Source organism: Paecilomyces variotii (genome assembly GCF_004022145.1).
Source record: "Paecilomyces variotii strain CBS 101075 chromosome Unknown C8Q69scaffold_2, whole genome shotgun sequence".
Classification (NCBI taxonomy): Eukaryota; Fungi; Ascomycota; class Eurotiomycetes; order Eurotiales; family Thermoascaceae; genus Paecilomyces; species Paecilomyces variotii.
The window spans coordinates 3,931,413-3,958,076 of record NW_021167141.1 but is presented as its reverse complement, the minus strand read 5'-3'; the positions used below and the strand labels follow the sequence as shown (position 1 = coordinate 3,958,076).

The window sequence follows — 26,664 nt, the reverse complement described above, 5'->3', positions numbered from 1 at the left end:
GCCTACTCATTGCACTAACTGGTTCTGGATCTACGTCTCCTACCATTGTTGCGGAGCTGACCTTGACCGGATCAATCAACACCCGTTATCGGGCTTGACTCTAGATTTCAAAACGTGAAAGCTGCCTTGGACCTTTCCTAAAGATTTTATGTACAGGGAATTGAGACTGCTTCAAACTTTACGACTTGTTTCCGAGGTGGTGAGTTCGCCCAATTCAGATCTTTCGAAGCATCCCGTGTTTCATTACCAGGCCGTTCTACTCGTCTGTCCTTACCGAGGCTTCTGACAACAACAATAACAACAAGGTAGCATCAGGCTCTAGCTTCTCGCTATCTCGTGAATCATGATCTTAGGGATAGGCATTAGGATGTTTGGTTTCGAATCCGTTTCTATTTTTCTGTTCTTCCTCACCAACTTCTGGGCAGCGGGTCCATTCTTTTCGCTTTTTCTTTTGCATTCTCTTGACGTGCTGGACACGAAAATATTCCTTGATCGATAGTCCGCGAGGCATGGCAGCTCCAGGTGGGAACAAGCATGCGTTATCCAGCTGTGTGTCCTTTGGTCGTCTTTGTCTTCTTGGTCTCATCCTTTTTACGCTCCTTATTTTATGCTCTCAGCAGGTCCCTGCGGAGATCAGCAGCAAATATGTGATTCGACCACGAGAAGACTCAAGATCGCCTCGGGCGGATCCAGATATAGTTGGATATGTATTTGCAGCTGCAAGAGGTCTTAGCGACATATCGAAGGAAGTTTCTGAGCGCTTCGATTTGCCAACAGTGAGGTCTGCCAGCATTCACCTTGACCGCGTACTGGCAGAGGCTACTAGATCACAACGGAAAAACACCAAACGTGGTTTTCTGGGTGATCTCTTTGGAGGAGGATCAGATTCATCAAGTAACAGTGATGACTTCCTAAGCGGCCTCAAAGGCATTCTCTCGGGAGGACAACCGACGTCCAACTCATCGGGCAGTGGCATTCTCGATGATCTCCTTCAAAAAGGCGTAGGGTCGCTGTTTTCCGGGTTTACTGGTGGATTGGACAATCTTGCGGTCTCCTTAGGTGTTGGTCTGGGTGCTGGGACGGCCCAGGGGCTTAACCTCAGTACGCAGAACCAGATATCTACAATGGCTAGCTCTGCAGCTGTGATGAATGGGGCGAAACCAACGGGGTTAAACCAATTGACAACAAAATTCGGAAGTGGCTTGACAGCTGCTATTGTCCCCTTGGCCATTAAAGCCTTGCCACTGAATGGACAGACGGATTTTGGTCAGGTCGCCTTCACGCTTGCTCAAGGTATAGGTAATGGGACATCATCAGGCTTGCGGCTAACGAACAGTACGTTCTCACCGCAGAGGGGTTCCGACTTATCGACATTGGCGGGCAATCTGGGACTTGGTCTTTCCGAGCCGATTGCGGGAAGTGTCAATATCAGTAAGATACTGAGCTCTCTCATGCCATCAAATCAACAAAGTCTTGGTCAGGCTGCCTTTTCCTTAGCCCAGGGTATAGGTAATGGAACATCATCTGGTCTCAGACTCAGCAATGCATCTTTTGCCCCAGCCAACGGATCCGATCTTTCGTCTTTGGCAGGAAATGTCGGCCTGGGACTCTCGGAGCCAATTGCACGAAATGTGAATATAAGTCAACTTTTGGGATCGGTTATGCCATCCAACCAGCAGAATCTGGGTCTAGCCGCCTTCGCTTTGGCACAGGGCATAGGAAATGGGACATCGTCAGGATTACGACTTTCCAATACTTCCTTCCAGCCGCAGAATAGTTCAGATCTCGCTGCCTTGGCTGGCAACCTAGGGCTTGGGATATCAGAACCAATAGCAAGAAACGTCAATATTTCATCCCTCTTTAACTCAGCGGTGTCAACAAGCAATCTCAACATCGGCCAGGCGGTCTTCTCATTAGCACAAGGGATAGGAAACGGCACTTCATCAGGTTTAGGATTGAGCAAGAAACACTTCTCCCCATCCACTAGCTCGGACCTTGCGTCTCTGGCCGGTAACGTTGGACTAGGAATATCCGAACCCATCGTTGGCAGTGTCAACCTATCTAAAGTCCTGAACTCAGCCATCTCCACGGATGGACAGCAGTCACTCCTAGCACAGCTGCCTGGCGTGTTAGGAGGAGCAGGGAAAGGTTTAGGGGAGGGCGCTGCCCAAGGTCTGGGAATCTCGAAGTCGTCTCCCGCAAATACATTATCCGCAAGGTCCAACGGAAGTGTCGATATACCGGGCTTCGCAGAGCTTTTTACTAGAAGCCTATCATCCTCCTTTCTGGGATCAGCAAACCTATCCACGATAACTGCAGGAGCCGGTAATATACAGGAGTCGCTTGTTTCGCAATTACCTGGCGTAGCCAGTGCTCTCGGAACAGGACTCGGTCAAGGAAGCGCCCAAGGCCTTGGACTGGTTAAAGCGTCAGCCCAAATAGCAGCTCGAGATTCCTCTTCGATAAATGTTCCCTTAGTGGTCCAAGATTTCGCACAGAGTCTATCGTCATCTTTTCTCTCAACTGCGAATCTATCCGACATCACAAGCCAGATTGGAGGCCAGAACCCTCTTGGCAATTTCAGTATAGACCAGATCCTCCAACCTGCTGCTTTGGGTCTAGGCAGCGGACTTGGGAAAGGGGCAGCAATAGGGCTCGGGTTGAAAAAAGCAGAAAACACAGCAGATGCCACAGACTCCTCAGCTTCTGGCTTGGACGTGGAAGCCATCACGAGCGACTTCGCTCAGGGATTGTCCCAGTCGTTCCTTGCCAATGGTACTCTCAACAACTTGATGTCTCAGTCTGGAAACCTGCTAGGAGATTCGACTATAAACCTGGGCAAAGTTGGAGAAGGACTAGCCCGAGGATTAGTTGGAGGAGCAGCTGATGCCATCGACAGTGCCGGAGGCCTGCAAAACATCATCGATGGCAACGGAGTTGTGAGTGTCATCCCAAATTCATCCTTTGGACAGTCCGCCATATCATTCAACGACTCCGTGGGAGGCGCAGCAGCCGGGTTCGGTCGAGGACTCGGAGGGGAGGGAGTTGCTCTTCTGGTGTCCTTACTTCACAATGGCACCACGGGATCGACTCAAGCTGCCACTGTGAAAAGAAGAGATGACTCTCCTTTTCTCAGGCTCACAGGACCTACAACCCCAAGTCCAATTGGACACCCAGACCTAACGAGAACAGTCCATGCAAAAAGAGCGCAAACAGGCGGCATATTCTCAACCATAAACATCACACTCATAGACAGCCTATTACAAAAGTCCTCCGATGCACTCACATGCGAGGGCATAGGAGGTCTTTTCGGTGTCCTAAGCGGACTGATGGCAAGCAAGACTCTCCCCCAAAGCATAAGCTCCACTGACGACCTCAATTCATCTGCTCTCGGTCTACCAACTACCCCTGTTACTATCCAGAATTCAGGAAACGAGTTCAATATCGATCTGCAGAAAATCACTCTTTCAGTAAACGGACTTTCGGTGGTCAAATTCGCAGTTCTCACTGCGCTACATGGTACGTTTACCATATATCATTACACTCACTCACTCTATAACTCAGTTCGACTGACCTTCTCTTTTCTCCCCCATACTAACTTCCAAAAAACAAAACCAGTTCTATTCGTCATATCAGCATATTTCTTCATCCTCCCTTCCATTCTCTCCCTTCATCTAATCGAACGCATCGCCCAACTAAGCAACAAGCCATTAAGAACCAACAAATCAAAACGCTGGAGTAAATATCTCGAATACTTCATCTATCTCCCCTTATCCATCTCCGGAACTATCCTCGGTATCATCGGGATGGGTTCCTCTCGCCATCTTCGCACCGCTCACGGAGTATGTTTCCGCCCCTTCTTGAAAAAAAGAGCCACATCAGTAGCAATGAGATAATCTAACCTAACGATACCTCTCAGATCATAGGACTAATAACACTAATCCTAACGATCCTCTCTTTCGCCTTCTCGCATGCTATCACCATGATCTTCGAAAATAACAATAAAGCTAAAGCGAAAATCACAACTATCAGCACAGTCATGACATATACCCTCCTCGGTATATCTTTTCTAGCTATGATATCAGGCTTTTCGGATCTTCGGTCCTTTTCATTCTGTATTCTTCAGAATATCCCGCTTCCGATCCTCGTGGGGATTGGGGTTGGGATCGTGGGCGGCGTTAATGCGTTTGGGACGTTATTGGGTGTTAAATGGTGGCTAGAGAGACGGGGGGTGCAGCAGGGGAAGGAGAAGGGCGGTGATGATTCTGAGAGAGATAGGAGGAAGATGGTGGCTATTAGTCGGCCAATGCCTATGGCTGCGTCTGTGATGGAGGAGGTTCGAGTTGGGAAATCGAGGTTTTCGGATGGATGATATTCATAGACGGCCTTTTGTTTTTGTTCTGGAGGTGGATGGGTTAGGGTTTTATTTTTGATCTCTCCCTCTCTGTCTCGATTTTCCCTTTCTTTCTTGAGCCTTACCTTTCGCGATGCTTTCCCAGAAGCTGAAGCGAGATGTCTAGTTACCAGGCAGTAGTTATAATAGTTCGACTGTGTTTCAACGGTCGTATATTTAAATTGAATAAGCTGGACTTAAGAAGAATGAACACATTTCTATATGCTTCTTTTTCCTCTTTTGGTCGTCAGAGTCATGTCGAAACCCACACAGACTAGCATAATATACTTAGGGAGACCATCTTTTCGCTGAACAGGAAATAGGCCCTACCACGAACCCCACTACAATACATAGAGCATACAGCGTACATCAATCTTCCATACATGTTCGTGAGAACAGGAAAATCAGTATAAAACCCTCCTTTTTGATCGTGTGACACATGCCTTGTGCGCACCAAGGAAACTCGAAGTTCCTGTATGTATTTCCCCCTGTAGAACACAAACCCATTTAGCTGCTAGATGGATCATGAACTAGAAAAGGGCTTGGTGGACGCATTTACTCCTCCTTGCCGGGGACGGCAGCAGGAGGGATGTTGGCGCTGGGAACAACACCGTGGCCAACGCGCTGAATAGCGGACTCGCGAGCACCGGCGAGGGCGAACTGGGTGTTGATGCCCTCAATGCGGTGAGTAGAGTTGATGTTCTTGACGAGAGTGAGCTGCCAGCAGGTGGCAGAGCCCTGGCGGGAGATGATGGTGGAGGAAGCCAGGAAGTATTCCCAGATCTGTGAATAATATGTCAGTCGACTATTCAAAATGATGCTTGGGGGATCTTGACTTAAAAACCTACCCTGAACCATCTCTTGCCGTACTTAGCCTCGACTTTGTCACGGTTGCCCAGCCAGTTGCGGTACCAGCGCCAGAGAGTGGCGGAGTAGTGCACACCAATGGTGTCGATACCCTTGATCTCAAATCCAGAACCCTCCAGGCTGTCGACAACAAATCCAAGAGGAGTGCTAGCGTCGGCACCGGGGAAGATGTACTTGTTCATGAACAGGCCCCAGATCAGATCCTCATACTGCCACGACTTACGCAGACCGGCGATCTGGAGGAAGAAAACACCATCGTCGTCAAGCATGTCGTACACCTGAGACAAGAATGTGCTAAAGTGACGAACACCAACGTGCTCCGCCATCTCGAGACACGTAATCTTCTTGTAGCCACCGGGGATATAGGGAGCGTCACGGTAGTCCATGCAGAGGATACGACTCTGAGACTCGTCGATGCCAGCCTTGCGCAGTCCGTTGTTACCCCAAGCAGTCTGGTTGCGACCCAGAGTGATACCAGTGACGTGAGCGCCGTAGTGGACGGAAGCATACTTGGCCAGAGTACCCCAACCACAGCCAAGATCAAGCATGGTGTCTCCAGGTTTGAGTCCAATCTTCTCACATACGACGGCCAGCTTGTTGTCCTGCAATTGCTCGAGGGTCTCCTCCTTGTTGATATCACTGATAATACCAGAAGTGTAGATCATGCGGGGTCCCAGGAACCAAGCGTAGAAGTCATCACCACGGTCATAGTGGTCGCGGACCTGCTCCTCATCTAGGAAGCATCAGTACAGTGCAGAAAGGACGTGGGTTGGCAAGCGGTACCTTGTGACCGGGTGTGCATCAGCATCTCGGGAATGAAACCTGTCAGGAAGTGCTTGTACAGGCCCATGGTGAAGCGGAAGCTAGCCCAGTCGTGTCTGTACTCGAGGCAGTCGAGAGCATCGCCCTTGAAATCGACCTCGCCAGCGAAATACTTCTCGTAGAAGGTTTCCATGGGGATCTTGCTCTTGCCATGGTACTTGGCGCGGTCATGGGCGCTGTGGAAGTGGAGATAGTACTCGACAGGACGACCCGGGTACTTGGCCTTTTCATTCTTTCGCGGGGAGATCGAAGAAGCAACAGTCCAGAAGACCATCAAGATCGGGATCGTAGTGAAGATGGCGAAGAAGATGGTAGTATAGAAACCTCCGCGCACCTGGCGGGCCAGGTACCACGGAACACCGATGAGCAGAGAGATCAGGAGGACATTGGAGAAGCTGTCGCTGCCCGCAGCGTCCGCAGGAAGAGGAGCATTCTTGATTGCGGGATACTAGAAAGTATTACTATGCGTCAGCAATGGCATTGATGGAAGGCTGGAGCGCTGATCGTAGATCGTAGCAGCTCCATTGTTTTCCCCCGAGGTAGAGCTTACCGCCGTCGTTCGCACACCACAATCCTCCGGCGGAGCGGTAGGCATGGGAGCAGCAGGAGTCTCGATGAACTCGAAGTCCTCAGAGGACTCTGAGTGGGTTCTCGCCATGATGGAAAGGCGAATTGAGGGCTGTCAGAGGAGAATTGAGAGCCTGACAGGGAGTTGCTATCAGGGACGGCGAGAAGAACAGGTGGTTTTGGGGAAGTCGATGGTGGGCGCGCTAGGGGGCGTTGAGCTAAACTTGCCGGCTCGTTCAATTCACAAGCACACCGCAACACGGCGGATCAGCATTTGATGATTATCGATCGGGATGGGCTCTTGTGCCGCTAGTTCAGAATTGTTGTAGTGGACTTTGAATCCAGCTACAGCTAGCTGGTGGACCCTGAAACATCGCGATCCGCAGTATCAACTTCCGCTTACGTGGTTCAGACCAGATGTTCGATTTCTATGGCACGCCAAGAGACTGATTCCGTGGGAAAGCTTTGTTTGTAGCTTGATACATGCTATCATTTATTCGCCCTGTTGATATCTACCTTGCTGGACCCAAGGTTGCTATTTCCTGTAGCCTCCAGGAACGCCAGTGACATCTTGCTCTTGCTCAGTAAACGCCCGGAGCACCCCAGGAAGCTCGATGCAATAAAAAATACCATGTCCACCCAATACTGTATACCTAATGAAACATATCGTCCAAGACAGGCCATACCCCGAAACACCCATTCTGCAATTGTCGCACATCAATGATTATTACAGGGTCAATTGGAAGTTCTGCGTCTCTTCGTCCTCCTCGTAGAAGGGGGGAATCTCGTTGACTTCCTCCTCCGGCTCATCTGGCGCACAGTACTCAGCAGTCTTGCGGCGCATCCACATTTCGCTGCCTACGGGAGGAGGTCCGTAAAGTCCCGTGTACGTGGTTGGAGAGATGATGCTGCTCGACGCCGGACGGGTTGTCTCGGCTTTGGCGGTCTTGCCATTGAGGGAAGACGACACGCTTCTGCCCTTGGAATAACCAACAGTGGTCCTGGAGCTGACGGCAGCGGCAGTATGGCGCATAGACGATGGGTTGGTGGGGGCCGGAGTCTTCTTGCTCCTCGTGCTAAGGGCAGATGTTGGCCGCGATTTCGGCGCAGTAGCTGGTTTTCCCTTTGAGAGAGACGAAGAGGGGCGCGAAAGAGCTGCAGCAGCCTCGCGAGATTTCACCGTCGAAATGCTCCTGGTTGAAACACTCCTCGTGTGCCTTTTCTTGCTGGCCTCCTCTTTCGCACGACGCTCCTCTTCTCGTTGCTTCTCGATCTCTTCCAGGCACGGCTCGTCAGGGAATTCGTCGATTCCCAACAATGGCATGGCATCCACCTGCTTCTGGATCATTTCATCCACCATCTTGTCGTACGCGATCGAGTCTTCCTGAAATTTACGCTCCCTCTTGGTCAGACCGTCCGGGCCAACCTCCTCGTTCCCGTACACCCTCTCCCATCCGAGCGCGATATTCTTTCCTTGGAACTGGGGGAAGGTAGTATCATAAGTGATGTCGTCAGGAAAATCAGGCAACTCTGTGACAGGTTAACACGCTTGGAACGGAGCAACTGCTAGTCGACGAGGATCCTACCTTGCGGCTTGGGTGGCATATATTCGATATCGGGGATATCATCTTCCGTCAGATTGCCCAGCAGCTCTGTCCTTGCTGGCTGCACAACCGGAGCTGCCTTCTTCGCTTTCTGACCCGTTGAACCCCTCTTGTTCGTCTTCTTGGCGGACTCCGCAGGCGGTGCGGGCGTCTGAAGTCCTTTGGCTTTGGCATTGGTAGTTTTCATCCCCAGCGGTGCACGATTGCGAGGCCCTGCCATCGCGGATCCGTCAGTCTAATTCCCTGAGATCGCCAGTATCACTGCCACATACCCAGCGGGGTGACAAAGGCATCCTTGCCCGGCTTGATCGTATTCTCATTGCGATTCTCATTTCCCTTCCCTTTCTTCCCAAAGAGCCCTGCATTGTTCTCGTCGTTCAGGGGGATCTTGAATGGCGTCTTCTGGTTTCTCAGGCCGGGCGTCTTGGGCTGTAATCCTCTAGTTCCTTGATTCAAGGGCTTCGCGGCGGCGGTGGTCTGGTGCGCGTGCACCAAGTTCTCCTGGTCGCGTAGAGCCAGCATGGCGGCGGGATCGTGGTGTTGTCAGGGAGCATCCACGGTAGAAGGTGAATCTGCTATCTCTATGCCGCGTCGACAGGATAGGATGCTGGCAACGCAGTTAGTTCTAGATAGATAGATAGATGAGGCAATATACCAATACTCTCTCAGTTTTGTGTTTGGGCGGTTGCCCGTGGAGACGGGACGATCGCTCTGGCGTCGCTCTCCACCGCCCGCTCCTGAAACCTCAAACTAAGGCCAATAGTGCATCGGCCAGCTTACCGCCAACCAACTCGCCCTCCACTCGCTCTCCTTCCAACCCAACGACTCCACGTTCACCACTTCTTCCATCGCCCTTCTGGTTTCTCGCTGAGCGAAAGCCTTCTGAAACTCCTCTTCCCTTCATCCATACATAGTTCTTGTTTCGTGCCTTCGATACCCCCCGCAATCATGGATAAGATCAAGGAGGTGAGTACTCCATCGGATGGCGGGGTAGCTCCTAGGAGACTATCCCGACCCTTGCCCACGAGGCAACACGGGTCAACGCGGCAATGGCTCCCAGGCTGACCACATGTCTCCCAGAAAATGAACTCTCTCCGCCTGGAGGCGGATGAGGCCCATTCGAAGGTGGAGGAGCTCAAGAACAAGGTCAAGTCGCTGGAGCAGGAGAACCTGGCAAAGGAGCAGGAGATCACCTCCCTCACCCACCGAAACCAGCTGCTGGAGGCCGAGATCGAGAAGCTCGAGACTGGCATCAAGGAGGCCAAGGACTCTGCCAGCCAGAGTGCCCAGCACGACACCCAGAACGAGGCTCTGCAGCGACGTCTCCAGCTGCTCGAGGAGGAGGCCGAGGAGGCGGATAAGAACCTTCGTGAGACCAACGAGAAGTACGTCTATAGTTCACATGCATCACTGTCGATCACCCCGCCTGGTATTAACGAAGTGCGTGCAGGCTGCGTCAAACCGATGTCAAGGCGGGTCACTACGAACGCAAGGTGCAGGCTCTGGAGGCTGCCCGGGACCAGTGGGAGAGCAAGTACGAAGAGATGTCGAAGAAGTATGCGGAGCTACAGAAAGAGCTGCACGACCTCGAGGTGTCCATCAGCAACGTCTAGAAAGGCATACCTGTACATTGCTATTAGCGGGCTGGAAGATGCCGGATGCAGTCTCCCTATCAAACCACCATCTGACTCGGGGTCGTCCCCTTTCCCTTCTCTTTAGCAGACAGCCTAGTCACACAAGCCCTTATCTGCCTACTGGTTCGATCTTGTCCCTGTATGGATCAATATGTGTTTAGTTCTTATTCCCCAATATCCCCCGCCGTATTAGCCATATGGTGGTGGTACATAGAGAGCATGATTAATGAAAAATTGCCCTGGTATATTGAACTCCACCCCGTAGAGTGTGGCACGGAAGCTGCTTTGTGTGAGTATACACGCCCCATCTCACCGGTCCCTCCGAGCGTCTGCCTTCCTCTTCTTGCTGATCTTCTGTTTTGTTCGCGCTAGTTTGCGCTCTTCCTTGCTTTCATAGCGAAACTTCTTTTTCTTCTTCTTCGGTTTGTCATCACCTGCTCTCTTGGCTTTCTTCGTCGCAGAATTGGTCTTAGTAACAGCCGGCACAGTATCCCGTTTGCGACTACTGTGCTCATCCGATTCATCCTTCTCGGCTTTGTAGAGGCCTTCCTTGGAAGCATCCATCTCCTCCACTGTGACGGTAGTGTATTTATCCTCGTCAATATATTCGGCTTCATAGTCCACCGCCGGAGGCTCTTCGAACCCCTTCCATTCCTCCTCGTTTGAATCCGACTCTTCTTCAGACTCAGAGTCGGTATCTTCCCGCAGCTTTTTCAGCTGTCTCTCATTTTCCTCCAGGATCCGTTGAAATTCTGCATTTCGCTCTTCACGGAGCTGCAAGACGTTAGAAAGAGACTCCTGAGTTGCTCTGGGGTTGTACCTGCCTTTTTCCGATGCTGTATCCGCTCTTCTCGCGCTCTCTTCTCGGCGATCTCCTGTGCATGTTTTGCCCGCTGCAGCTTTCGCTTGTGAAAGCCCGTGAGAAATTCATGGCGCGCGGTATCATCAAATGTGACTTCCTCGACCGCAGTGGTCAACTTGCGCTTTTTCAACTGTGGGCCCATGATAGATGAGATTTTGTCTTGTCTAGTCACAAGACAGGGCAATGGGGAAATTTTTTAGAACTGAGATTGTCCGTGATACAAGGACATATTATTATTCTGATAAGTTTCAAGACCCGCTGGAAAAAGCTGGTGCAGGCTCGAGCTTCTGTGAGATCTCGCCAAGTCCCGCCGTGGTTGGTTGAAGTGGCCGACCGCCTTCGGGGCCATCATCACCACCTCGACATCAACCAGCTTGACCCGGAACCCTCTCCAGGAACAACACACGCCAACATGCATCTACGAGGGATCGGGTTGCTTACTCTTGGGACGGGGGTTGTCAATGCATTTGTTGACACCTCGCCCTTTATCCTCGCATCGACATCTGAGTACGTGCCTCCCATGTTGCTGTTGATACTCGTCCCCGCAGATCTCAGACAGACCATCTAACGATGAGCTCTACTGCAGGCTTTTAGGCTCGTCTGCCCAGCTTAAGACTGCTTCGTCTCTGTCGGATGAAATTGCATCCGCGCTCAGCACCTGCCCTTCTGACTACTACGTTATGGCCTCCCAGCCTGGTGTTCATGTCTCCGACTTCTCCAAGCCGAAGTCCGCACCCCGGTTATACGAGAAGCTGTCCGGTAAGGATAAGGCGATCAAGTCAAGCTTCAGTGTGAGCGAAGTATCTGGCGAGCTGGATGCCAAGTACATCCAGGAGCTACTAGAGAAGAAGTGCGGTGCTCAGACGACGCACATCGACGCTTCCAGTGAGTTGTTCTACGCTAGCGACTACATCCAGCAAGATATACTGATCGATATCCAGCTGGCTCTTACCCGTCAAGCTTTGAAAAAGGTCCTCGTGTGATTAGTGTCGACTTCCCAGTGCTTCCGTCGGCAGCCACCGACAGACGGCACCAGCTCCAACATAACGGTTGGTGATCCGGAGCCCAGCCGGAATTCTGATTACATGAACTCACTGTTTCTAGATGGCTTCCTCGCCGATATCGTTGACCGCATTTCGTCGAAGAAGTACACCGTTATTTACGTCACCTCACCTCGCGAGTTGATTGATGGTGAACAGCCGGAGTCCTTCATGTATCACCCCGATGTTGACAGCCAAGAACCGGTCCACATGGATCTGAAACGCGACTATGCCTCGAACGCCCGCCGGGAGGGCAGCGGCAGTCAATCAGTCTTCGAAGAGTACCAATTCCTCACTCCAGGTCTGTTTTCTCTAAACCACATCATTGACTACCTTTTTTCTTCATGTTGGTACTAACCGTACATAGGCATCTACATGGGCCTCATCGCCGGTTTCGCCTTTCTGGCTATCCTGTATGTCGGCTTTAGCGCCCTGACGAGTCTTCAAGTCCCGTATGCCGCATTCGAGAAGGACACTGCGCCCAACTCGCAGAAAAAGCAGCAGTAGCAACATTCGTGTTGTTTGTCTAGTTGTAACGTCTCCGTTTCTGTATTCTAGCAGTGTCTATCTTGCTCTGTTTCCCAGGGGAGTTTTGCCATCTATCACTATTTATATATCCGTCATGCTCTCTTCGTCCTGTTCCAGAAAGGGGAGTTCTCAATCCACGAACTTATGTTCATCCAGGTACTTGTTAGTCCCTCTTATAGAATTGATCAACTGTTCCTCGACAGGATATCACGCTACTTTGTATGGCTATATATCCAGAGACTGATATCCAACGTATTCGGAGCGCAGTAAGAAAGAGTAATCAGACAGGATATACTGTGATCATAAACTTGCCAACTGGTGTCGCTGGGGAAACTAAATATAACTCCCACGTGACAACCCATCTGGATCCTGCCGCTCCTATTGGTCCGTGCAGTGCAGTCAGCCTCAGGCAGGGACAGCCGAGACAAACAGGGAGAAAGAGGGAGAAACAGCCGACAAGGACGACCCCTCGATGTCTTCTTGTCGTCCTCCAGTCTGCCTGGTGGTTGTTTGAATCCTCACCACTAGCTCTTCTTGGTCGCTGGCTTGCGTGAGCCACCACCGTGTAAGCAGTGGCTCTGGAAAGTCTTGTTTGTTGACTTTCCTGTCTTCGAGGACGCTTCACCGGTCAGACTGAGGATATCGCATTGCGACGATCATCTAGGCCCCTATTACGACGACTATCCTTCTCAATTCTGGTCGTTCCCGACTTTGCAAATACTCTATGAATTGGAGGCGGATCGAAATATAAGCCAAACAGCACAGTACGAATTTCGGCCGTCCCCGAGTGTCGAGGAAGATCAGACTTGCCATGAGAATCTCTCGAGGCGGGCTGACTGCCCTACCTGCCTTTCTGCTTGGTCTCCTACTCGTTTTGATGGTCGCCGGTGTATCTGCGTCGACTGATACCAATAATGACGCCGCCACGACTGCTGCAAACACTGCTGCAGCGACAACAGGCGACTCGCTTCCAGCGCTGACTACTGCCAGCTCAAGTGAGAGCAGCACAGAGACCAGTACAAGTGCTAGCGATAGTGCCAGTTCGACGTCGGGCAATTCTTTGCCTGCACTGTCGACTACAGCAGCGGCTACGACCAGTTACAACTACCCTACTCCGTCGGTTCCTCCCACTGAAAACGCCCCGTACATGCGCAAGTCGAAAGCTCCAGAAGGGACTGTCTTTATCGCCGTTGGTGCCGCGTTGGGTTTCTGCGGACTGGTTATCTTAGCATGGCGTGGAATGGTAGCCTGGTCCGTCAACAGGTCAGTCCGTAAGGCTGCCTGGCTCCAGGCGCGGTCCGAAAAGAAAGCCCTCTTGGCCGGGAGAATGAGGCGCCGCCGCTCGAGGCGGAGATCTACAATGTACAGTCAGGCTCCTGGTTCGACCATGTCCATGGAAAAGCTAGGCACAGGCCATCGCAGCAGCCAGGTTCCTCCCATACCCAAGTCATCCACCAGAACCAGCGGGCTCTTCTACTCACCTACAGCTGGTGGGGGAATGCAGGGTCATGCAAACAGAGCTTCGAATTATCTCCCAGCTGGTTATTACGCGTCTAGTAATACGGCAGTCGATGGTTCCAGTGTAGGTCTTTCCAACCTAGGACCGCAGTCTCAAGGATACACTCGAACCGGATCAGCCCCGAGCCCTCCTGCGTCACCACTCATGTCACCTCATATAGGCCATGATAGGTCGTATAGGGGATCTCAGGCGCACATTTCCACCACTTCTCTGAACGTACCACCGCAAGGGAGAGCACCTAGCACGTACTTGGAGGATCTGTTTGACAGCCACACTCCGGGGTCCGATATGGAGCGCAGGTGAATTCCAATGCAAAGTATCTTACGGCGAGCATTCTTCTACATATTGGGACTTTTCGGATGGAATGGACTTAGTTTCCATAGCGTAACTATTTATTGATTGTTCTGTTCTATATTGGCTTGGCCGTGTACAGTGCTAGATTATCCGGTCCAATTTGCTTCTCCTGGTATTCCGGTTTCATATTCGGTGATTATTTTTTCATCATGACATATGCGGTTCTATATGGTCTTGGATTAGAGGTTCTAATGATTCCCCTCCGTCAAACAGCCAAGCATATAATAGCGAGCTCATTAGTAACATAGTCTCGGAATATATAGCGACAAATAACGACAATAAACGATTATTTGCACACGGAACTGCAGTTTATAAAAAGAGACAAATATATACTCCTCTCCACTGGCCGTCAATTCCGCACTGGATGATGTCTATTATCCCCTTTATGTGTCTCATTTCCCATAATCCTCCAATACATCTCACTCATCTTCACCCGGCCTCCTCACCAACCCGAACTTCTCAATATCAACCGCATTCCCATCCCTCCATTTCACCAACGCATCAAAATCCACACATTTCTTATACTACAGGCACACCTTGTCAGGAAGCTATGAGATGGAAATGTCCTTGGATAAAGAAAAGATTGCCAATGCAATTCACAGAAGGTATGTTAAACAAGCTATTCGTGTCTAGATACAGACAAGAAATGGAATCAAGTCTAAAGAAGCTGCTCTGGTCGATCACGCAAAATGACAATCATCATGAGTCATGAAGGCGGCGGGGGGGGGGGGGGGGGAAGCGTCGGCAGTCGTATTGTTCCACTTCAACTAATAATTTCATCGTAATCGAACCAATTAGCTATATTTGCAACATGGTCTCGAAATCAGATTGTATTTTGATGTGTGGAAGAACTTTCCCTGCCTGAAGGAACTAAAGGGGGTAATTATAGCATCTAGCTTTATATATATTTCGTATCCGAGCGTTGTTACAATCCGCATCAGGGAACTTTGTTATGAAATATACCGACAAGTCTATCGGGATTATAGTTACATGTAGTTACACGTGCTCGCACCAAACGGTGAGACTTCGAGCTCATGCTGGGTCGATTCCTCCATAGGAATAGGCAATAACCAAATGCAAAAGAAGAATGAAACGCTATCAAAGTCATCAAACCTCTCAGTCTTCATCCAATTTCCGATTGAACTCTCCAAGAAGAATGTCGTCAGGGGCGGGGCCGCGGATACTCCTGACTGTGGAATGTGAGCATAGGACCATCGATAGAAAAAGTTGAGACCAAGATAAGATAGTCTACTTACCCCATTCGGTTTCAACTCTGAAGAAAATCCACATCCAACGCCTTGCGACTTCAAGGAACATAAGCATGAAAAGACCGAACTCGGTCTCATTGATGTGGTCGAATTTCGAGGAGAGTTTTGAGGTCCATGTGAAGCGAAGGAAAAAGTCAATGATGATGGCGCCATAATACATCTTACTTGTCGGGAAACATCTTTTCCGACGCAATGCGAATGGTTGCTGGGGATCGCTCCGTGCCTCGGTAAAGAGAGTGAGATCCCAATCCTTGGTCACGTCCCAGTAGAAGGAATAGAAAGAGTTGATGCATGCAAAGAAGATCCTATTACGTATGTCAGAAATCGGATAACTATATCGATAGTGTGCTCCCAGTACCCGCACTTACCACATATGATACAGCTGCACTTCACTGATCTGTCCCACGACAAACGGGTTGTAGTTGCGCTGCAAAGCCGTCAAAGCAATCACCGGAAACGCAGAGGCATATTTCAAGGCGTTAGCTAGATGCTGTCCACCCCAGCCATCTCCCCTGTCCCGCTGTTTCTGGACGCGAACAAACTCGATTAGACATTGTCTGAACCGGATCAAGCTGGGAACAGCAACGATAATAGGCACAACGAACTCCCCGCCGCAAGCACGATTGGGCTTTCCGGTGGCGGACATGCCTCCTGTAAACAGCATGCAAAAGTTGACATAAAGATCCCCCAGTATTTTGGCGTAGCTCGTCAGAGCATCAGCCAACAGGATATCCCCAAACTTCCCGTCCTGCGGCTGCGCCAGCCCACCGATACTGATACGCTTCAGCGTCATGAGGAACCGATACCGACCAGAGCGAGAGAGACGGCGGACCGGCAGAATAAGGATGATTAGGAATATAATGACGTATATTTGAGGGAACCATTCCAGTGACTTGACCCGTTCGATGGAGCCATGTGTGAGCATCCAGAAAAGGAGAAGGGAAGCTCCGAGTGGAATCGTCAATAGGGTCGCAAGATGGTATACGGAGACATGATGCGGCTTTTGGTTGGGGGCCTGTCGCGCAGGGTATCGGATCAAGGCTGGGACATCCTGAATCGTTACTATTTAGCACGCGACTTATTTCTTGCTTCTCCGGAAGTGCGCTTACGATCTTCAATTTGGACAAGTAATGCAGATTCACTCCCCAACCCCAGAAGCCTACGCACAAGGTCAGCTCCGTTCAGAGTCCTTCTGAGCTTGTCAGGGGTGTCCACGGACCAGCAACCACTATCAATGCCAACCGGTAGGGCAGTGGAAACAATACACTGAAGCCATCTAGTTCCGGCGGTATCTCGATCTCGCGTCGATCCAAATCCATCATTACATCGAGCGGTCCGCTGCAAAACCCCGGTACTGCAAAGAGAAAGAAATGGCAGAAAGACAAGAATCAGAAAGATAAAGAGCGACTGGAGGTGAGGGACATCGGACAGGCGTTTCAGACGCAGCAATTAGTAGTTATAATTGATCTGGACGCAGAGTCCGGTCGCGGTGGACTGGCCGGTCTCGACTCCAGCCAAGGATCAAGCCTTACTGAGACGGTCAAGCCAGAGCCCACTTCGTCCGCGCCTCTCACGTGATGTGTATCATATCACGTGGGAGCTGCCGCGGCAAGTCACGTGGCGGTCACCCCGGATTCGCCCTCTTAGTCAGATCATAGCACTCTAGACCGAGATAGATACAGACCGAGTAGACCGAGGTTGGGCTGCTTGATATCCGCCTTTATCCACGCTCTGCTCGTCTGAGAGCAGCAACGTACTCTACTCTCTCCAACTCACCCACCATGGCAGACGATAGCTCAGGACCGTCTCCAGAGGGAGCTTCTGCGAGTTCTGCTCCTGCTCCTGCGCCGCACTTCTACCCTTTCGCAACGTCACCGGACATCATCCGCTCTCACGAGAAGGACGCCTTCATCACCAGTACACTGACGAGCCAAGCACAATCGATCGCCCGATCTCTGCGCGGTGCTCGATATGCCCACGTCCATACAGACGCCATCAAGCGTCTAACAGAGCTCCTCTACTTCTCCCTCACCACCCTGCTCGGCAACCGGACACTAGGCGAGGAATACTGCGACGTCGTTCAGTTGGAAGATGACACGCTACAATTCCCATCGATTGTGCGGAGGGCGGGCTATATCGTGAGCAGTATTCTACTACCATGGGTCCTGCAACGCATCCTGCCCTCGTTCCGACAGCGACTCCGTCTGAAGCTCGAGCGAAACGTCGCGCGCGAGCAAGCGAAGAAAGCTCAACGGACTGGATCCGTCAAGCTATCTGCACAGAAGAAAGGGAGAGAGAATACATTCTTCACCAAGCTCCGCGTGCAGTCGTACATTCTCGAGCATCTCGACTCGATTACCTCCCTCTCACCAATCTATGCGCTTAGTCTAGCGACGTTTTACTTTACAGGGGCGTACTACCACCTTTCCAAGCGCTTCTGGGGTCTGCGCTACGTCTTCACGAAGAAAATCGGAGAGAGTGAGCAGCGCATTGGCTACGAAGTTCTAGGAGTCCTGCTGGTCTTACAGATGACCGTACAGGGAGTCATCCACATCCGACAGACCCTGGCGTCTGTACAGGAAGGAAAGGACGATGTTGTTTCTGAATCCAGAGCGCCGACTCGGAAGGATGAAAGCGTGCCACGATCCATCCAGAATCCGCCCTCCACGCCGCTGCTCCCTGCATCGGTCCCGCGCTATGACCTATCAGAAGACCCCACGGCCGTTTCCTGGATTCCTGCAGGTCAGCAGCGCAAATGTACGCTATGCATAGACGAGTTCAAGGATCCAAGCGTGACTACGTGTGGACATGTCTTTTGTTGGAATTGCATTCGAGACTGGGTTCGCGAGAAACCGGAATGCCCGTTATGTCGACAGGAGGTGTTGGCGTCGAAGGTGCTACCGTTGCGTGGGTAGACGAAAATCAGTGCATTTCTGGCGTTATGGTGTATCCCTTTCGGCTGAGCGTCGTTGTATAAACATGTTGTCTGATGTTGTGTATGATCTGAAACAATTAGCTATGTCAACTTAATATACCCCTACGTCGAGCACGTTTCCGCATATCGTAGAAAGATCCTGAGTTATATATATAGTTTCTATTTATGGTATTCTCATAGACGAACCCTTGCAATAATGTATACTAGCTAAAACTGCGTATACTTCTATATCATACCAACTTTAGAATCCCATCGTGGTATCTATACAAGACACAGAAGCTGAATTTCATAGCCGCAAACCTCAATATAGACAGGGATATGCACAAGGATATATAACTCATCTATAAACCGCGCTCCTTGGGACGGTCGTCATGTGAAAATCCAGACGTTTCAGGATCAGGACCAGCTGTTTCCTCCACCGGAGTTGCATCCACGGATACGGCTTCTCCACTTGCAAAACGAATAGGAAGATCCAGCTCCACGAAAGCCGGGCGCGGCGGAACAGGATCAAGTGCTTTCCTCTTTGCTTCCATGACGTTAAACAAGCAAAGACAGGCATACGGGTCTGTAGCAGCGTCTATTGAAGGTAAGGTTAGCTAGTCGTTTGGAGACAGGGACGAGTACTTGAACTTACACTGGACTTGGCTGTAATCCAGCGGCCGGGTCCAGTCACTTCGCCTCACGTCGTCATCTTTGTCTAAAGGCAGCCCAAGATGCTCTTCGACCTGAAGGCTCAGATTCACCAGTCTTTTGTTAACCATTTTTGGATTGGACTGAGAGTATTTCACCAGCTTATATAGGTGGCTGAGTTCCAAGAGACCATGTGCATCGATCCCCAGAAACTTGCGCAGGCGGGTACTGTCTGCTCGGATAGACACGCCCACCTTCGTGATATCGCTAGATTCGAGGATTTTCTGGAGCGATGGGGCCACGAGGTCGTTGAGCGTCTTAGCCGGTTTGAATAGCGCGATTTGGAATAACGCTATCCGTTCCTCATTTGCCAGCTGTATCAGAGATACATTGTTTTGAATACTATCTGATAATGATGCCTGTGCCTTCCATTCGATGTCGAAGCCTACAACGGGGCTATCGAGGAAATATCTGCACACTTGTTCAGTCCGCTCCAAAGACTTGCAATAATGGACCGTGATATTCTCCCCCCCGGGCCTTTTATATAAATGATGACTCCAGAATCGTGGAGTATGTAACTGGTTTTCGGAAACATGAGATGGTCCTGAAATGTTCCGTGCATCAACGCACTTCAACCCAGATGTGGCCGTATTCTGCTGTCGACACCCCTCACTGTCGAAACTAACAACGGGTGCCAATGAAGAATTCGGGCCAGGCACAAGATTTGGATCGCACCTTCCAATCTCTGTTGCGCCTACGCGCGTGATAGCCGATCCAGAGGTATACGATCTTCTGCTGAACGAGAACTTTCCGAAATCGACGGGTTGTCTTACCCTCCTAAGCCCACTATCCAAGTACTGGTGCTTCTTCTGCTGCTGCCTCTTCAGCCGCCAGTCCGATGGTCTGCGGCGAGGAGCGCTCGGTTGCCCATGATCCCCATACCTAGGAGGACGCGGTGAAGTGCGCCATTTTTCGGTCTTTGTCGCATCTATTTTCTTCAAGCCATCGCGTTTGTATCCTTGACCCTTCCTCGACATAGTAGCGACTTTCGGGTCCGCTTTCCTGTCTGAATCTTCCCTTGATTTAGCTACTGGCTTTGCTCTCGACTTTCGTAGCAACGGGCCGAGTCGAAGACCTGTAACCTTGTGGGGATGCATGCTCGTTGCAGTACGTCCATACGGCGAGGGGAAAGAACTTTCAGAACTTTCAGATCCATAGTCCAGCATGATCTCACTGTACGTCTGGCGCTGCTCATGGGACATTGGCGGATCGTCATTTGCTATCCTGAAGATCGTAGTCCGCTTGTCTTTTAGTGTCAATGAGATGATCTCGGCCTCGTCGGCCGCCACTTGATAAGTCCATCGAAGGAAAGCTCGAGTGTCATGACTCAAATTTCTCGGCGGAGTAAGAACTCCATGACCGACTGTGCGATCACCAAGAGCATAAAGCTTATTCTCGGTCTCCAATCGCAGCCAGTTGATGTAAACCAGTGACTGGTACGCCGCGAGAAATTCGAAACGATGAGCGGTCCAGCGGCGAAAGAGTCTCTTGGTTTTTTCTCGAAACATAACGCGGGTATCGCTTCTAATATTTAACCACATGTCGCTATTCCCTGCGGAGAGTGATCTTGCGAGATCCATCAGCCGTTTGGAGATGATATTTGTAGAGCGAAGGATGAGGTCGAAAGGGGCCAGAACATCCAATTGCCTCCAATATATATTCAACAAGGAGTTAGAAGAAGATCTCCTCTTGCCCAATCTGCTCAAATAGAACCGTTGCAGGATCTTTGCGTATGTCTGCGGAAGAACCGTTGCTGTACGGGGCGATTTGCGAGGACCTTTTCGAGGAGAAATGAGAGCCATGATAGAGTCTCGCCGGGTTTCTGACTTGGTATCCCTGGAGTTCTTCTCTGTTGCATACTTGCGCAGTAGATATGGATACCACGCCCGACCTAGTGGGCCTTCTGACAGTTTCCTCGAAAGATGGTATGAGCGGAAGATATGCGAGGTTGCCATTGTCGATGATATAATCGTACCAAGAGCCATGTAATGATGATGGAAAATCTCTCGCACTGCGGGAGTGAAATATCGTCTATCATTCTTAATATTCTCGAGATCCAGCTGTATCATTATCAGATTAGACTCGGCCATTCGAAAAATGCGTCTGACGTCTTCGTAATCATCTCCTAAAGACTTTATTTTCTCCAGAATGTCATTGATCTTTTCTCTAGCGGATATGCATGGCCTGAGAAATTCACCGACTTCCTCTATCAAGTCACTGGTAGATAGCACTAGTGCGGAGATGTCCGATTCGAGCTGCAACAATTTCAATGTGCGCTCTGTTGTGCGCATCACGCCATCATAGTATGAAATGCAGTGGGTGAGTGCAGCCAAGCGGTCTTCAAGCCTTTGTAGTCGGGCATTTCTGATTCGGCCATGTTCGAGTTCGGCATCCATGATTGACGAAGCGCACGTCGCTAATTGACGCTCAAGCCAGACATGTTTCAATGACAGGTACTCTGAAACCAGCTCGTCCACAGGGGTTAATGCAGAAAACATAGACTCGAGTCTGCGGTATTCTCGTCGTAGTTTCACGATCTGTTCCGCTATCAGAAGCGCAGGCAGAGAGCGTTGTCCGGTCTCGACCATCTTCTGTTGTCGTATCGACAGTAGATCCGCTGGTTTCCTAGCTCTTTGTCTATTCCGAATCATCGCCCCAAGATCACCAGATATACTGTTGGAACCATTATCCGCGAAGTCCTCAAGCTCGTACTCCTCCTGGGTTTCGTCGGAGATTTCGATACGGGGAATAGGAGTGGAATGAAACATCCTGCACGTGAAGCTGGAGGTATATGCTCTAGGAGCATCAGGGGCAACGGCTCCGTTGGTCTTCCTCCGACTAGATATTGCACATCCATTGCTCCTGCGCCTATCACCCAGGATCAGTAGCGAACAAAGGGCAACTGAAGGCACACCAACCTTAGACTGTGCAGGTCGTACTGCTGTAGGCTGCCATACTTTCGACGACAACAGCAGCTGCTAACCTTGTGTACACTGGAAGTAGCGAAGGGGCGGTGCCTTAAGCCCGTGGAGAATAGCGGGCGGATCCCCATCATAAACGATCATGATGTCCAAAACTTGAACAATTCAGTTGGTCTGAACGCTTGCTATTGGACGAAGAGCATTGCTTCGTTGGATCCTATACTGCGAGAGCTATGGAGTACAGCCTTCTTCAGAGACTGCTTGTGAAAGAGACATCATCTGAGATCTTTGAATCGAGATAGCCATGGATCTCCGGTAACTTTCGAGGTGGACCAATGGTCCACAGCTACAGCGCACCCAATCTCGTGATGCCGCACTAGTCCAGTAAAGGTTAGACTATCTTTCGGGACGGCATAACAATTTCTCCTCCGCTCCCGAGGCCGGCGTGAGTGGTCCGATGGCAGCCCTATCGCAACCCTCAGACTACTCTAGATCATCGATCTTATTCTTATTCGAGAAACGCCTTATCGACCTTGACCTATATGACATAGGACTTTATAGCAGAGATATCCTGTTATAGTCAAGTGTCAGCGATCATCAGACTACATCAAGAAGCAATTTCTTCCCCCCTTCCCCGCAATGGCCTCCCAACTTCTTCCTCTCGGTGAGTGCTAAATATCTATCAGCGTAATATCCTACCTAGAGGGGTCAACGCTGACTGAATGGAAGAGTTGATTGACAAGTGTGTTGGTTCGAAAATCTGGGTTGTGATGAAAGGCGACAAGGGTTGGTCCCAATGTGATCAAGTTTGAAACCGAGAATTTTACTAATCGCGCCTCAGAATTTTCGGGGACTCTGCTTGGTTTTGATGACTACGTGAGTAAGTATTGCCATAAACATGGATTCTGCATGTTCAGGTGGCTAACAGTGTAATCAGACATGGTCTTGGAAGACGTGACAGAATTGTAAGTGCGGTTACTCTGAGTTGTCTTTTTGCATCTTGCTTGGTATCTGAAGTGTTCTATTCGAATGCTCTTATGTTACTCGTCATCCTGGAGAGATGCGTAGCTGATTTTTGTAAAGCGACTACACGGGTGCCCGGATCAAGCTTCCTAAGATTCTCCTTAACGGCAACAATGTTTGCATGGTGAGTTTGCCCCTGAATTAGCTGAGATGTCACTGGCTGACGACTGTCTAGCTCATTCCTGGAGGCGAGGGACCGGTTGGTAGCTCATGAAGACGTTTTCAAGCAAGACTGTCAAGTGATATGATGATGAAAAAGTGTTCCATAGCAAGATAGAGGAAGGCAGAAAGTATTCACGAATCTAATTTATTATTCCCGAGTTGCGATGATTGGATGTTCAGCGGTCTCTCCTGAAAAAAATTTGGACGTTCTCATTCTCGGATTTCACTGATCTAGGAATAGCTCACATGGAAAGGCCAGGGGCCTCAAGCAGACTTGATATAAGACTATTTTCGTAGTCTATCGTACCAAAGGTAGCTGGTTGATATCTCTTGTCTATCATAAGCACCCAAGTCCCCTTTGACTCTTCCTTTCAATTCGCAGGCGGTCCAAATTTCTGTCCTTTCATACATATATATATAGGGTAACTCTCTCCGCGCTTCTACATACCTGTGGCTAGCGCCCTTGATTCCTTCGATCCATACCTAGAAAGCGCACACCACCCAGCTGGGTCCACGGGCAATTATCAATTGATGTATCCGAAAACGTGCAGTACATACTAGCAACTATGAATACATAAACCAGAATTCAAAGCAAGAAGTCATCACGTAAACCAGTCCACATATTCGAGATTTTCTCACGACTTAACTTGTTACCTACCTCTTCCACATACTCTACTATGTCCACTTACAGTACTCCAGACATTCCTTGAACTGACCTATATTCCAGGGCTATAACTTATACCCACTTCGAAATCTGTTAATAATGAATAGCGGGAAGCATAGTCTAGGCTGAACACGTTGAATTGCTTGCTTGGATCAGTTCTAGGGGGCATTTGAACCCATATTTACCTCTATAGATATACAAAGGATCTAGTAATCAAGTAATCAAGTAATCTAGTAGATTCGATCCTAGAATTATGATTCAAACAACCTGCCACAACGGATGATTGACAGATCACCTAACGTTCACTTTATGCGCCAACAAACCCCTCACATCATCTATACAATCCCCCCAAATCTATCCCATTCAACTAACCCCCCCCAAAACCAAGTCAAAACTCCCACATCCCCATACCCTTCCTATCTCAATTTAACCCACGTGCATCCCCATCTCCGCTTTCCCCAGATTTCCATCTCCCAAACACGCAAATCCCCCAGAACCTGAACGCCATCATCAAAAGAGCGTAGTATCCATTACATAACAGGATCCATCCCACCCACATTAGTTAATCCTTCTCGCACGCACCCAACCAAGTACTTAAAAGTTAACCTCCTCTAAAAACTAGTAACCTTTTTCCCACCTCATCCTCATTAGGTACATATAAGTTTACGTAGCGTAGCGTAGCGGCCAAAGGCTATTCGCCTTCCCCTCATCACGGTCCAAGATAGTTTCCATTTTACCCCAGATCTCCACAACGGGTGAAAAAAGTACGTAGCTTATTTTGACTCTCGGTCTTTGTTACTGAGTTCTCTATCTTGTTATTGCGGGGAAAATTGACTTTGCTGATCTACAATATATCCTGTTTTTGTCCCTCGTGGTTGCATAATAAGATGATTTGTTTCTTGCATAGTAGATTGAGGGATTTGAGGATATCACGTGAGGGCGGTTAGGGACGGTAAGTAGATGGGCATTCTCGTTGTCTTTCTCTTTTTGGAAGAGGGGATCTTGGACTCTATGCACGTGATTTGGAGAATTGGGTTGACATCCATGGATACGATTCTGGTTCTACAGATTACCATATTGCTGCTTGCATGTTATGTGTGTATGCGTTGTTTTTAATTGTAGTTTAACCTGTTCGAGAGGGTATATTCTTGGCGTATGCAGTTATGTGCTACTCGACCCGGACGCCGACTTACACGAGGTTGCAACAAAGAACCAAAAAGTGAAACCGCATTAAGAGACTTGTACTAGTTAACTATTGTATGTTCCCGCACAATAGCAAACAAAAGTCGGGTCCACTCCCGAGTATTAGACAACAAGACGGCACTAAAAAAAAGTAGCCAAACAAACAAACAAAGAGAGGCAACTTAAATGACTGTTTGAGAGGCCAGACCAGCACGGTCGGTGGATCGCGCATAGATCAGTTCCTGGACCTTGCAGTTTCTTCCTGGGATTAATTGAGCCCTTGAGGCCCGAAGTCTTGGTGATACCCCTGCATACAGAGCGAGGATCATGGAATATGGTACTACATTTGAGCAATCATGAGGCTTTATAGAAGATTCTGTGTTCCTGAGGAACGGATGATCAGGTCTGGAACTATGGCCTGGTTGAACGACGGTGAGTTGTCTCTTGAGAGATGCAGGGCTCCTGTGGAAAAACGGGCGACGAATAACTATGCGTTATTGTAATTAGATGTGTCTCTCCGCTGTTGGTCTTGGATTCTGAAATACGATGGTGGCTCCGGTTCGAGCTTGCGCGATGTCACCGTGACGGCTGCAGGTCGATCAGTTGGTAGATATCCTGTCCGTTGCCGAGGTTTGCGATTGCGTTGGTGAGAACAGCGGTTGGATCGAGGGAATTGCGACAATTTCGAGACAGTCGATCCTGACAATAGCGATTGATCCATGAATTAAGGACAGTGCGAACTCGACCTGTTTTAACCAACCGGCTGAAGGCAGCATGAAGCTGTCGCATAGCTAACTATTATTATTATTAATTATGGTCATACAGACTCGTGGCAAATAATAATAATAATAATACTCTCCAGTATCTACCATACTTATCACGCGAGCAGAGACCGTGCGCGCCCCGCGTGACGCTACTCTAGTGGCAGCACTATATCACATCTCTGATTGGCCCGGGTAGAGGCTGGCAAGGTGAGTGATAACGCCTTTCCTTTCTGGGCGTCGGGACAGCCAAAAGTTCATCTACTCCGTACTTGGATTGGATTGGAATGTCAGAACATAATCTCAGCTTCTCTGGCCATGTGCCAATAGATAAGGTAATAACTAATAACCATGTTCCTCGAGGGGCCTTCTTGGTGTCTTCCAGAAGATCTTCCTGTGTTCGCTAGATTGCCACCATGACAACTGGGATGGCCATGCTGGACACCAATCACGGAGTCCCCGTAGACAATGGCTTGGATGGTGGCGGCAGCGGAGTTCAAGCTGGATCGGTTGAGGCGACCGACAAAACTTCTTATCACCTCCAGACGCAGACGCCTTGGCTTTATTGGCGGCAGGAAAGTAGGCGGAGCCCGCGGGACGAAACAAGATGGCCCGTGGCTCAAATCGGGCTGACAGCGACAAACTCCATTACTCTCCAGAGTCGTCCGACACCGTCCGTCATCTCCATCAGAACGAAACTGTGATGGAAGGATGAGGATCATCATCTGGATCTCGAATGAAATGAACGTACACCACAGACAGCGGTGTGAGCCACGAGAGTTCCAGCTCCCTCCCCCCTTGCGCGTTGCAGAGAGCATCGTCCACCTCGAGAAGATCTCGAGTTACTGCCATACTACCTACTTAGCTT

The 26,664-nt window shown here is 49.9% G+C and overlaps 11 protein-coding genes across 11 annotated transcripts; 6 read left to right on the top strand and 5 right to left on the bottom strand.

The window, feature by feature from the left end:
* Positions 1-509: 509 nt before the first annotated feature.
* Positions 510-4,372, top strand: C8Q69DRAFT_505220 (hypothetical protein; the record flags this gene model as incomplete). Its single annotated transcript, XM_028632683.1, has 3 exons — positions 510-3,519; positions 3,619-3,842; positions 3,920-4,372. The coding sequence occupies 3 exons, from the start codon at positions 510-512 to the stop codon at positions 4,370-4,372; spliced, it is 3,687 nt and encodes a 1,228-aa protein (XP_028488239.1).
* A 177-nt stretch (positions 4,373-4,549) lies between these two features.
* C8Q69DRAFT_459454 (putative cyclopropane-fatty-acyl-phospholipid synthase) lies at positions 4,550-7,009 on the bottom strand. Its single transcript, XM_028630078.1, has 4 exons — positions 6,633-7,009; positions 6,044-6,530; positions 5,242-5,993; positions 4,550-5,176 (listed from the first exon to the last, which is right to left on the bottom strand). The coding sequence occupies exons 1-4, from the start codon at positions 6,738-6,740 to the stop codon at positions 4,949-4,951; spliced, it is 1,575 nt and encodes a 524-aa protein (XP_028488238.1). The 5' UTR covers positions 6,741-7,009; the 3' UTR covers positions 4,550-4,948.
* An 86-nt stretch (positions 7,010-7,095) lies between these two features.
* C8Q69DRAFT_177414 (hypothetical protein) lies at positions 7,096-9,082 on the bottom strand. Its single transcript, XM_028625828.1, has 4 exons — positions 8,915-9,082; positions 8,526-8,860; positions 8,236-8,466; positions 7,096-8,179 (listed from the first exon to the last, which is right to left on the bottom strand). The coding sequence occupies exons 2-4, from the start codon at positions 8,773-8,775 to the stop codon at positions 7,377-7,379; spliced, it is 1,284 nt and encodes a 427-aa protein (XP_028488237.1). The 5' UTR covers positions 8,776-8,860; positions 8,915-9,082; the 3' UTR covers positions 7,096-7,376.
* Positions 9,083-9,201: 119 nt separating this feature from the next.
* Positions 9,202-9,866, top strand: C8Q69DRAFT_505217 (tropomyosin; the record flags this gene model as incomplete). Its single annotated transcript, XM_028632682.1, has 3 exons — positions 9,202-9,219; positions 9,334-9,638; positions 9,704-9,866. 3 exons carry the CDS (start codon positions 9,202-9,204, stop codon positions 9,864-9,866), a joined length of 486 nt encoding a protein of 161 aa, XP_028488236.1.
* A 256-nt stretch (positions 9,867-10,122) lies between these two features.
* Positions 10,123-11,096, bottom strand: C8Q69DRAFT_177388 (nucleolar protein 12-domain-containing protein). The gene is made up of 2 exons (XM_028625827.1): positions 10,712-11,096; positions 10,123-10,661 (listed from the first exon to the last, which is right to left on the bottom strand). Exons 1-2 carry the CDS (start codon positions 10,889-10,891, stop codon positions 10,197-10,199), a joined length of 645 nt encoding a protein of 214 aa, XP_028488235.1. The 5' UTR covers positions 10,892-11,096; the 3' UTR covers positions 10,123-10,196.
* A 1-nt stretch (position 11,097) lies between these two features.
* Positions 11,098-12,413, top strand: C8Q69DRAFT_177332 (BIG/ATPase V1 complex, subunit S1). Its single transcript, XM_028625826.1, has 5 exons — positions 11,098-11,256; positions 11,336-11,634; positions 11,691-11,798; positions 11,854-12,090; positions 12,157-12,413. Exons 1-5 carry the CDS (start codon positions 11,162-11,164, stop codon positions 12,294-12,296), a joined length of 879 nt encoding a protein of 292 aa, XP_028488234.1. The 5' UTR covers positions 11,098-11,161; the 3' UTR covers positions 12,297-12,413.
* Positions 12,414-12,773: 360 nt separating this feature from the next.
* C8Q69DRAFT_459446 (hypothetical protein) lies at positions 12,774-14,492 on the top strand. The gene has a single exon (XM_028630077.1). The coding sequence runs from the start codon at positions 13,129-13,131 to the stop codon at positions 14,137-14,139; it is 1,011 nt and encodes a 336-aa protein (XP_028488233.1). The 5' UTR covers positions 12,774-13,128; the 3' UTR covers positions 14,140-14,492.
* Positions 14,493-15,004: 512 nt separating this feature from the next.
* C8Q69DRAFT_459445 (EXS family-domain-containing protein) lies at positions 15,005-16,972 on the bottom strand. Its single transcript, XM_028630076.1, has 5 exons — positions 16,678-16,972; positions 16,568-16,617; positions 15,827-16,509; positions 15,447-15,763; positions 15,005-15,380 (listed from the first exon to the last, which is right to left on the bottom strand). Exons 1-5 carry the CDS (start codon positions 16,778-16,780, stop codon positions 15,307-15,309), a joined length of 1,227 nt encoding a protein of 408 aa, XP_028488232.1. The 5' UTR covers positions 16,781-16,972; the 3' UTR covers positions 15,005-15,306.
* Positions 16,973-17,142: 170 nt separating this feature from the next.
* C8Q69DRAFT_459441 (putative E3 ubiquitin ligase) lies at positions 17,143-18,507 on the top strand. Its single transcript, XM_028630075.1, has one exon. It carries the CDS (start codon positions 17,240-17,242, stop codon positions 18,371-18,373), a length of 1,134 nt encoding a protein of 377 aa, XP_028488231.1. The 5' UTR covers positions 17,143-17,239; the 3' UTR covers positions 18,374-18,507.
* A 227-nt stretch (positions 18,508-18,734) lies between these two features.
* Positions 18,735-21,851, bottom strand: C8Q69DRAFT_505211 (hypothetical protein; the record flags this gene model as incomplete). Its single annotated transcript, XM_028632681.1, has 3 exons — positions 18,735-18,970; positions 19,028-19,494; positions 19,654-21,851. The coding sequence occupies 3 exons, from the start codon at positions 21,849-21,851 to the stop codon at positions 18,735-18,737; spliced, it is 2,901 nt and encodes a 966-aa protein (XP_028488230.1).
* A 792-nt stretch (positions 21,852-22,643) lies between these two features.
* Positions 22,644-23,241, top strand: C8Q69DRAFT_505210 (putative small nuclear ribonucleo protein; the record flags this gene model as incomplete). The annotated part of the gene is made up of 6 exons (XM_028632680.1): positions 22,644-22,668; positions 22,734-22,790; positions 22,846-22,884; positions 22,942-22,969; positions 23,088-23,151; positions 23,203-23,241. The coding sequence occupies 6 exons, from the start codon at positions 22,644-22,646 to the stop codon at positions 23,239-23,241; spliced, it is 252 nt and encodes an 83-aa protein (XP_028488229.1).
* Between the last annotated feature and the right edge of the window lie 3,423 nt (positions 23,242-26,664).

What these genes read in the sequence shown, in the direction of transcription:
- C8Q69DRAFT_459454 (XM_028630078.1), bottom strand. Translation starts at nt 6,740, where the DNA reads ATGGCGAGAACCCACTCAGAGTCCTCTGAGGACTTCGAGTTCATCGAG. An exon ending in GTGGTGTGCGAACGACGGCG is followed by an intron (nt 6,531 to 6,632) that starts GTAAGCTCTACC and finishes AATACTTTCTAG; the next exon opens with TATCCCGCAATCAAGAATGC. An exon ending in ACGGCAAGAGATGGTTCAGG is followed by an intron (nt 5,177 to 5,241) that starts GTAGGTTTTTAA and finishes TATTATTCACAG; the next exon opens with ATCTGGGAATACTTCCTGGC.
- C8Q69DRAFT_177414 (XM_028625828.1), bottom strand. Translation starts at nt 8,775, where the DNA reads ATGCTGGCTCTACGCGACCAGGAGAACTTGGTGCACGCGCACCAGACC. An exon ending in TGCCTTTGTCACCCCGCTGG is followed by an intron (nt 8,467 to 8,525) that starts GTATGTGGCAGT and finishes CCGCGATGGCAG; the next exon opens with GGCCTCGCAATCGTGCACCG. An exon ending in TATGCCACCCAAGCCGCAAG is followed by an intron (nt 8,180 to 8,235) that starts GTAGGATCCTCG and finishes AACCTGTCACAG; the next exon opens with AGTTGCCTGATTTTCCTGAC.
- C8Q69DRAFT_177388 (XM_028625827.1), bottom strand. Translation starts at nt 10,891, where the DNA reads ATGGGCCCACAGTTGAAAAAGCGCAAGTTGACCACTGCGGTCGAGGAA. An exon ending in GGATACAGCATCGGAAAAAG is followed by an intron (nt 10,662 to 10,711) that starts GCAGGTACAACC and finishes AACGTCTTGCAG; the next exon opens with CTCCGTGAAGAGCGAAATGC.
- C8Q69DRAFT_177332 (XM_028625826.1), top strand. Translation starts at nt 11,162, where the DNA reads ATGCATCTACGAGGGATCGGGTTGCTTACTCTTGGGACGGGGGTTGTC. An exon ending in GCACCAGCTCCAACATAACG is followed by an intron (nt 11,799 to 11,853) that starts GTTGGTGATCCG and finishes CACTGTTTCTAG; the next exon opens with ATGGCTTCCTCGCCGATATC. An exon ending in GTACCAATTCCTCACTCCAG is followed by an intron (nt 12,091 to 12,156) that starts GTCTGTTTTCTC and finishes AACCGTACATAG; the next exon opens with GCATCTACATGGGCCTCATC.
- C8Q69DRAFT_459446 (XM_028630077.1), top strand. Translation starts at nt 13,129, where the DNA reads ATGAGAATCTCTCGAGGCGGGCTGACTGCCCTACCTGCCTTTCTGCTT.
- C8Q69DRAFT_459445 (XM_028630076.1), bottom strand. Translation starts at nt 16,780, where the DNA reads ATGATGGATTTGGATCGACGCGAGATCGAGATACCGCCGGAACTAGAT. An exon ending in GGCATTGATAGTGGTTGCTG is followed by an intron (nt 16,618 to 16,677) that starts GTCCGTGGACAC and finishes CCTTGTGCGTAG; the next exon opens with GCTTCTGGGGTTGGGGAGTG. An exon ending in CAGAGTTGAAACCGAATGGG is followed by an intron (nt 15,381 to 15,446) that starts GTAAGTAGACTA and finishes CACATTCCACAG; the next exon opens with TCAGGAGTATCCGCGGCCCC.
- C8Q69DRAFT_459441 (XM_028630075.1), top strand. Translation starts at nt 17,240, where the DNA reads ATGGCAGACGATAGCTCAGGACCGTCTCCAGAGGGAGCTTCTGCGAGT.